Below are 9,255 nucleotides of genomic sequence, written 5' to 3'. Positions count from 1 at the left end.
TATTGTTGCTTTTGTTTAAATGTGGGTGTTAGAGTTGCACTTACCCTACGGCAGCTAGGTGATACCGATGTACCTCGCCTCTCGGGTGCACTGAGATACACAGTGCCACTTGCATACCTTTAAGTAGCTCGTTCCCACTAGTACAGATATCTGACACCACTTTGGTAATCACCTCGGACTTTAAAATAATCTGGATGATCTTGGATAGAAATGCTACTGCTCGTCTGACAAAACTGCTGCTAACCCTGGGAGCAACACAGGCGGGGCTGGGGGTGAGGGGGGACGCCAGGACCGAGTCCACTTGTACAACACAAGCACTGCTGCCAATAAACACTGTTTTCAGTGCTTGCATTCTGTGCTGATTTGACTTGGCTTGACTTTGAAATGATGGGTCTGCTTCATCGCTTCCAGTCACCGAACAGTGGTGGCCGTGGTGACACGGCGAGGGAGCCAGGTTGGCGGTGCTGGGTGGCAGCGTGGTGTGTGGCCTCTTCAATAACCCCATCAATAACTTTTGGGATTGTATGGCAAGATCGGCTTAGAAACCTCCTAATGCTGCTGTAACAGAGGCTTTGACTTGGGCTGGGAACGCTAAGGCAGGTGTGTGCACAGTGCTAGTGATGGACTAAGTTTCCCTTGGCTGCTGGCGTTGGACCCGCTGCTTCCGCACCCTGCGCAAGGTGCAGTGGTGCTGCAGGACGGCTGCACGCAGCTGATGGGTGCTGTGTACCTTGCTACTCCATGACCTGAGCCGTGACTGCTTCTTAGTTCACTGCAGCAAAGTGTTTTGAGAACAGCCTACTCCAAACAAAGACTTTAATATTAAAAATAGTTTATTAATCTGTTACTAAAATAACATTTTTCTCCCCAGAGCTCTAAAGTGCAGATTTTATTTATTCTCACCTTCCACTACAAAAATAAGCGTGCTTTGCAAGGACAGAACACCCTTCCCCATAGAATCACAGAATAGTAGGGGTTGGAAGGGACCTCTGTGGGTCATCTAGTCCAACCCCCCTGCCGAAGCAGGGTCACCCACAGCAGGCTGCACAGGACCTTGTCCAGGCGGGTCTTGAATATCTCCAGAGAAGGAGACTCCACAGCCTCCCTGGGCAGCCTGGGCCAGGGCTCCGTCACCCTCAGAGGGAAGAAGTTCTTCCTCATCTTCAGACGGAACTTCCTGTGCCTCAGTTTGTGCCCATTGCCCCTTGTCCTGTCGCTGGGCACCACTGAAAAGAGCTTGGCCCCATCCTCCTGACACCCACCCTGCAGATATTTGTAGGCATTTATAAGGTCCCCTCGCAGCCTTCTCTTCTCCAGGCTGAACAAGCCCAGCTCCCTCAGCCTCTCCTCGGAGGGGAGATGCTCCAGTCCCCTCACCATCCTCATAGCCCTCTGCTGGACTCTCTCCAGTAGCTCTTCATCTTTCTTGAACTGGGGAGCCCATATACTGTTTGCTTTCCCTGGCAGCAGTAATTGGCACATAAGCACGGAGCAGTGCCGTAGTATGTAGGTAACTCCCGGCCTTGTCCTATCGTCTGCTTGTACGAAACGTGTCCTGACTCCTGTAGGCAACAGAGTTAGAAGGGAAGAAATTTAACCCTGGCCTGGGACAGCCTAACAGCTTATGCTGTTCTGCAAAGGGGTCAGGGTGCTGTTCAGCTGAAGTTCTCTGAACATGGAGGTGTTGGGATCATGGTGCTGTTCCGTGGCTGGCAGGCCGGGGTGGGAGCTGTTCTGTGTCAGGCTGCAGGTGCTTCTGCCTTAACAGCAAAGTACACTGCTTTGAATGGCACAGCAGCTTCCTGGTACTACGCTGACTGCCCCTGTGGCACAAAGAGGCCTCGTGGGATTCTTGACACGTTTATCAGAGTAATAACATAACTGTGAAAAGCCCTCATGTTGATTGAGGAAACTTCAGAATGTAACAGGTTTGCCAAAACCTTACCCAATTGGCACAACTGGTAACGCTTGTCTCACGGTGACATCCAGCTCCTGCCCCCAGCTTTGCCGAAGCGAGCTCTGGCCAAGCCCTGAACTCGGATGAGTAAGGACGGTTGCGGTTTCCCAGGGTCCTGCTCGGTGAGGTGGGGGCTGGGGCCCGAGGCCCTCCTGTCCCAGGTGTAGCAAAAGCACCTCGTGTTCAGCCAAAGGTGGCAGAGAGCCCTTCTTCTCTCCTTCCAGTCACAGCAGCTGTAATCTTCAACCCAGCGCTTCCCGCTGCTTGTACAACACTCGCCCTAGGAAAGGGAACTGAAAGTAAACGCACAAAGTGCTGCTGAAGCCAGAAATGGGAGGGGAGAGACAGCCTTCAGCCTCCTCCCTCATCAGTGCTGCCAGACCTGTGCGACTGCCAGGAGGGAGTCTGGCTGACGGAGGGGGAGCGCGCTCTCACTGCACGGGCTGCGTCTTGGGGCTGTTCCAGTAACACAAAAGCAACTGCTCAGGTAAGGCTCTGTCTTGCCTAGCAGCTCCTTGACAAGGCAGGACAACGCAGCTGACCGACCAGGTGAAGGGTTGCGACAGAAGCAGCTTCTCAAAGCTTAATTTTAAGGAGAAATTAAATTCTACTCCAGCTCATTGAGCCCCTCTGCTGTTTCTCCCCACCTCCTTCCAGCAGCACAAGCAAGTTATAGTGCACAGTCAACATCAACAGTTCACATTTTGGCTTGGCATAATGTATATAAATAAATTATATTAATTTAATCAAATGTAAGACACTTTAAATAAATGAAATGCTAAAGAGCGACACCTCCTGTCCAGTTACTTCCCAGCAGGAATACCGAGCGGCTTGGGGTTCTCTTCTCCCACGTGTTCGCTGGCTCCCAGACGTCCACCACCCTCAAGTCTTGACGGGGATGGTTTGTTTGCACCCAGCGGCGCTGCCGTCCGCTTCGGGTAAGCCCACGGAGTACTCCGTGGTGGCGATGAGCAGCATGTCCAGAGTCGTCTCCGTACACTTAGCAATGAAGCGTATGAAAGGCCTCACGTCGCCCTCGTTGGCGACTTCCAAGACGTGGTAATACTCGGCCCGCTGCTCCTTGCGGATCGTGATGGGGGGGTAGCCTGCCTGCATCAGGATGAGGTTCATGAGCAGGCGTGAGGTCCTCCCGTTGCCATCTACGAACGGGTGGATGTAAACCAACTTGTAGTGGGCCAACGCAGCAAATTCCACAGGGTGCAAGCTCATGGCATCTTCCGAGTTAATCCACTGCACCAGCTCCCGCATCTGCTTCTCCACGTCCCGGGGGTGAGGTGGGATGTGGTGGCCCACAAACACCTGAGTGGCCCTGAACCGCCCTGCCTCCACCGGGTCGGCGTAGCCCAGCACCCGCCGGTGGATCTCCAGGAGGTCGCTGATGGTTACGGAGCCGATCCGCGACACCAGCGTGGTGTTGACGTATTTCAGAGCCGCGTGCATGCCGATCACCTCGTTCTGCTCCACTAAGCTTTTCCCAGGGACCGCGTACCTGGTCTCAATGATGTGCCGGATCTCGGAGAGCGTCAGGGTGTTTCCTTCGATAGCAACCGTGTGGTAGATGTGGTGATAATAGGACTCCTCCATCACTCGGCGCAGGGCAGAATTGCCTTTGGGGATCGCCATCACTTTTTTAACCTTGCTGTCAATAATGCTGAAATACCTCTGATCTATCTCTTCAACCAACGGTAGCGTCCGGTCCCGATTGATCAAAGCCTTCTCGTTGCAGGGCGAGAGGGTTAGTGCTTTGGAGTACAAGTAGTCGGCTTGAAGAATGTCCTTCTCCTCTTCAGAAAAGATGCCGAATTCATTCAGGGCGTCCACGTAATCAGGGTCCATTTTGAGGGCGTACACAAAGAGCTTGTGGGCTTTCTCCCGCTTCCCTTGGCGCTTCATTTCGAGGGCTTGGTTCAGAGCCGCTCTGGCTTCTAACTTCACTTCTGAAACACAACAGTTCGATAACAGGGGGGTGAGTCTTACCGAAAGCCTCTGGAGACCACCGCTGCTCCCCGCTGCAAACATTAAATAGCGCCAGTCTGCAAGAGCCGTAACAGAACCTGTACTCCCGCCTTCGCCGGGCTGCAGGCGCAGACCCCCTGCCCCAGAGCTGCTGCTGGCCGGCGGCGTGGCGAGGCCGGACCCGCGAGCAGCCAGGCTCCGGGCTGGCCACGGGCGTGCGGCCATCCCAGGCCGCTTTGTGTGGGAGGGCACAGAGCCTTCAACACGTCCTCTGGGCAAGAACGCCAGTTCTCTCGCTCAAAGCGCAGCCCACAGCTGCTAACAGCGCTTCCAGCCGCTTTTTCACTTAACTATCAAACATCTCCCACCACGATACCCTTACCAGGGACAAAGACACAGCGCTGGAATTGTAATAACTCCTTAAATTAACACCCTGGCCAATGAAGGCAACGACCGCAGCCTGTCGCAGCCAGAAAGGCTGTCCCGTGGCAGCCAGGCTTTGAGGATCACGGCCGTCTCTCCCAGGTTGCCAGGTCTTCAAACACCGCTCTGTATTCCAGTCAAGAACTGCCGAGCGACAGAGCAGCGCTGAGAGAACGCCAGCGCGGCCGGTCCGCAGCGCGGGGCGATGGAATGCAGCCGGGCTGGCGACGGCATGTCTGACCTCTGCGTCACTTCCGTTAATTAGCAGCCGGGCAGCGAGGGTTCGTTACCATTATGGCGCACGGGAGGTGGCCGGGCAGGGGCTGCGGGTCGCTCTTACCTGGGGAAGCTTTGCCTTTCGGCACCAGCAGCTCCAGCCCGCTGGAGGGGACGCTCAGCCCGGTCGTTCGCCCCGCAGAGCCGGTGACCCCCGCGGAGCCAGGGCCCAGTTTACCCCTCAGGAAGGAGAGTCCCTTGAGCACGGCGTGGCACTGGTCCTCCACAGCCGCCCGCGGCAGCAGCAGCGTCAGCAGCGAGCCCAGGAGGAGCACGAGCACGGCTGCCCACCTGATGCGGGCCCACAGGGTCAGCCATTTCAGCTCGGGGTCCGTCGCGATGGACAAGAGATTCATCCTGCCTCGAGCGCGAGGAGCATCTCCTTCCCCACGGCTCCCACCTGGGAAGGGAATTGGGGTCAGCCACAGCTCCGGGTCACGGGGCAGTGGACCCACCTGGGTTTCTGTCGTGGGAACTGGGGGTTGTCCCCAGCACCCCCCCTTTCACAGAATCACAGAATGGTCGGGGTTGGAAGGGCCCTCTGTGGGTCACCCAGCCCAACCCCCTGCCCAAGCAGGGTCACCCAGAGCAGGCTGCACAGCACCGCGGCCAGGCGGGGCTGGAATATCTCCAGAGAAGGAGACTCCACAGCCTCCCTGGGCAGCCTGGGCCAGGGCTCCGTCACCCTCAGAGGGAAGAAGTTCTTCCTCGGGTTCAGCTGGAGCTTCCTCTGCTTCAGTTTGTGCCCGTTGCCCCTTGTCCTGTCGCTGGGCACCACTGAAAGAGTCTGGCCCCGTCCTCCTGACCCCCACCCTGCAGATATTTAGAGGCATTTCGAAGGTCCCCTCGCAGCCTTCTCTTCTCCAGGCTGAACAAGCCCAGCTCCCTCAGCCTCTCCTCGCAGGAGAGATGCTCCAGTCCCCTCACCATCCTCGTAGCCCTCCGCTGGACTCTCTCCAGTAGCTCCTCATCTTTCTTGAACTGGGGACCCCAGCACTGGACACAGCACTGCAGATGGGGCCTCACCAGGGCAGAGCACAGGGAAAGCAGAACCTCCCTCGCCCTGCTGCCCACACTCCTCCTCATGCACCCCAGGATCCCATTGGCCTTCTTGGCACCCAGGGCACGCTGCTGGCTCATGGTCACCCTGTCGTCCCCCAGCACTCCCAGTCCCTCTCCACAGAGCTGCTCCCCAGCAGCTCCGCCCCAGCCTGTGCTGGTGCCTGGGGCTGTTCCTCCCCAGGGCAGGACCCCGCGCTCGCCCTTCACTCGGTTCCTTTCCCGCCACCTCCAGGGCAGGGCGGCGGAGGGCCCGTCCTGGCGGGACCCGCCATGGCTCACCGCGACGGCCCGGGCCCGCCCAGCTCCCCCCTCCCCGGCCCCCGCGGGCTCCCGGCGCGGAACCCTCCCCGGCCCCGCCATGTTCCGGCCACTGCTGCTCCTCCAGCACCGCTCCCCCCCCGGCTCTCCCTCACCCCCGGCCCCCCGGTTCGCCCCCCCTCAGGCCCGCAGCCCCCCCCGCCCCGGTGTCTCCTCCCCAACCCGGCTCCCCCCGCCACCTTTGCCGCCTCCCGGGACCGCCGGCTGCCGGTTACAGTGGCCCCACCCTTTGGGACCGCGCCCTGCCATTGGCTGAACCGCCCTTCTTCTCCTTTCCCATTGGCACTACGACTTATCCGTCTCTCTTGGATTCCGCCTCCCTTCCGGCGCTCCTCTTCCTGTGGCGTCTTCTGGGTAGCGCCACGCCCGCGGCGCGGGAAGAGGCTCGTGGAGGGTGAAAACTGGTGAGCGCTCACGCCAATCATAGGAGAAGCAGCCAATGAGAAGGGAAGACGGGGCGGACTCCTAGCCTTCAAACACCAGATGGGCCCGCCTCTCCCGTTGCTACGCGACGGCGGCGGCCTGAGGGTAGATGGCCGCCGTCGCTCCCCTCAGGCCCGGGGCCGCGGCCGCCATCGCTCCCCTCAGGCCTGGGGCAGGGCCCTGCGGCCGCCATCGCTCCTTTCCGGCCTGGGGCTCTGCGGCCGCCATCGCTCCCCTCAGGCCTGGAGCAGGGCCCTGCGGCCGCCATCGCTCCCCTCAGGCCTGGGCCCTGCGGCTGCCGTCGCTTCCCTCAGGGCTCCGGCGAGGCCCAGCCCGGCGGGGCCGCCTGAGGGAGCCGGGCCGGCAGGTGGCAGCGGCCTGGCCGGTGCGGCCTTCGCCTGCCCTGTGGAGAGGCTGGGGATGGCCGGGAGCTTCCCGCAGCAGGGCCAGGCGGTGTGGGGACCGCAGCAAACCATCCTCAGGGCTCACGGCTCATTTATTTGCGTGGTAGAAAAACCTTTCCTATGACAGAAGTGGTTTTGTCACCTATCCTTGGCCTTCTACAAAAATATATATATATATATATATTTAAATTTCTTGTCGTCGGGCAGCAGAGTGTGTCAGTAAGCAATGGACCTTGGTGCTCCGCAGCAGGGCTGTGCCGCTCCCCTCTCTCCGCTGGGGACAGGGAGAGATTTGACAAAAGCTGGGGGAAAAGAGAATGCTTGAGGGAAGTGCAGGTAACTCCCTCGGGTTTCGGTATCTAGCATGTTAAGGCTCTTTTCTACCAGATGCTTACACAGCAAACTGTCACTGGCAGGGAAAAATAACCTGCTGGGTCAGAAATAAATGGTGGCAGTTTGAACGACTTTTCTCCCTTGTAGCTGAGCATAGCGCAAAAGCTGGTACAGTAAATACAGCTCCGGTGCTGGGAGGGTTTGGAGCTCTCCCGCGTGGCGCTCCCGGAGGAATGCTGAAGGAGATGGGCCCGGGTTGCTCCTCTGCAGCGCACCGTGCTTCTGTGCGGCACAGACTTCACGGCGTTTTTCGGCTGCGACGGCTCCTCTCGCTGGGGGGTACGTCGGGGGAGGCTTTACCAGCATCTGGCCTTTCCGCTTGTGCTTAGTGTTCCGGCAGCAGCTGGAGTGAAGGAGTAAAGAATGCGTCTGAAACTTGCTCGTGAGACTGAATTGGGTTTGTTGGCAAGAACTTAAGGAGCAAATTATTTTAGTAAAATGAACAGATGTTCTTAAACATGAAGATAAGAAAAGGAAGTGCTACATTCGCGAAGAGGAATTCAGACCCCAAATTTTCCTGCCCGTGTGTCTGCCTCTGTGCAGTCTGTCCGTTGTGAAGCCCTGGAGAGGAGCCATCTCTGAGATGTGCTGAGCACAAACGTGGTCTCCTCTCCTTCTCGGACGCTGTTCCTCACAACCTTGCGTTTCCCTCACGCCTGTCGGGAATGCACCAAAGGTCCCTTCCCTGAACAGTGACTCGAAACCAAACCTTTCAGAGGAATTGCTGGTTTGGTGGTCTCTTTGCGTGGTGGGCTTCCAACGACAAGGACAAGCCACCTTTGTGCCCGAATGACCAAGGCAGACACTGCCAGCGCTTGAGGAAGAACGTGGCACGGGGCATGCTGTCCCGTAGTGTGTTCCAGGTTAGCTTTGTGCTGCTCCTACGCCGTTCTGCTTCCTCTGCAAATGGTGTGACGTTACGTGGAGGTTTCCAGAGACAGCCTTCCTTTTCTTGCTCGTTTTCAGTGGGAAAGGCAGCAACTCTTCTCTTAGTGCTGGGGCTCTCTCAGATGTTTATTGATTTTACTGGGATTGACAAAAGCAGCTTGATGAACTCAATTCAACCAGCGTCCCTAAAAAGAGACTGACAGCACCTCAGCTCGGAGACCACTCCGCAGCAAATGGAGCCCAAGGCGATTCCTGCAGCACAGAATTACCGTGTCCTCCAGCCATTTGGAGCTGCCAGAGCCCGTTACTGCTGAAAGATAAGTTTGGGGGATAATCAGCATTTGAAGGATGAGCCAAATCTCTCTGCCCCTCACGAGGAAGCTTCGACAGAAATGTTTATCTTCCTCAGTGCTGGTGATATGGCACCCAAGCCTAATTACAGAATAACTACAGAGTGATGATGTATTTTCCCCTTGAAAATGGCGAGAAGCACATTTAGAATCTGTTCACCAATTAAATCCCATCCAACGGAGGAGAACACCACCGATCGCCAGGAATGCCTGGCACCTCCTCCGGGCTTGGACGCCTCCCGGTAACCTCGGAGCAGTGCTGCTTAGTGACTGCTGTGCTAGAAGCCGACGAAGCCGTGCTGTCCCTCGGCGATGCCAGCAGTCCTTGGCATTTCTACAGCTCTTCCTCAGCGCAGATCCGGGCCAGCCCAAGGGTTGCCGTAGCCATCGTGCATCACAACTATTTATGATTTTGTCAGGGATAGCTGAGGGTAGGTGGTAGGAAGGGGTAGGGCTGTGAAACGCTGAGCTGTAGCCCGGGGTTGGCCGGCTGCGGGTCCCTGGCAGCTGGCGACGTGGTTTGAGATGGACGTGTCTGGAGCCGCGGTTGTGCCGAAGGGCTCCGAGCTGGGCCCTTAACCTCTAGCAGGAATTTGCATTTGAGATGGTGCTGTTGGTTACGGCGTTGCGGAAGGATGCTGGAAGCGTTATGGTTGTGTCGTGGGAGAAGACGTGTAAGAGGCTGGTTCTTGTTACTGAATTTTTGAGGCTGGATGCGGTGAACTTGGAAGCGGCAGGGTCCCTGCAGCCGGTAGATGGCACCGACTCGTTTCGCCGCTCGGCA

The 9,255-nt window shown here is 57.6% G+C and overlaps 1 protein-coding gene across 1 annotated transcript; it reads right to left on the bottom strand.

Moving 5' to 3' along the window:
* Positions 1-822: 822 nt before the first annotated feature.
* FICD (FIC domain protein adenylyltransferase) lies at positions 823-6,262 on the bottom strand. The gene is made up of 3 exons (XM_075435112.1): positions 6,193-6,262; positions 4,698-5,033; positions 823-3,915 (listed from the first exon to the last, which is right to left on the bottom strand). The coding sequence occupies exons 1-3, from the start codon at positions 6,260-6,262 to the stop codon at positions 2,840-2,842; spliced, it is 1,482 nt and encodes a 493-aa protein (XP_075291227.1). The 3' UTR covers positions 823-2,839.
* Between the last annotated feature and the right edge of the window lie 2,993 nt (positions 6,263-9,255).

The sequence above is a fragment of the Opisthocomus hoazin genome, chromosome 13 (genome assembly GCF_030867145.1).
Source record: "Opisthocomus hoazin isolate bOpiHoa1 chromosome 13, bOpiHoa1.hap1, whole genome shotgun sequence".
Taxonomy (NCBI): Eukaryota; Metazoa; Chordata; class Aves; order Opisthocomiformes; family Opisthocomidae; genus Opisthocomus; species Opisthocomus hoazin.
The sequence above is the reverse complement of the archived record's forward strand: the minus strand, read 5'-3'. Positions and strand labels throughout refer to the sequence as shown.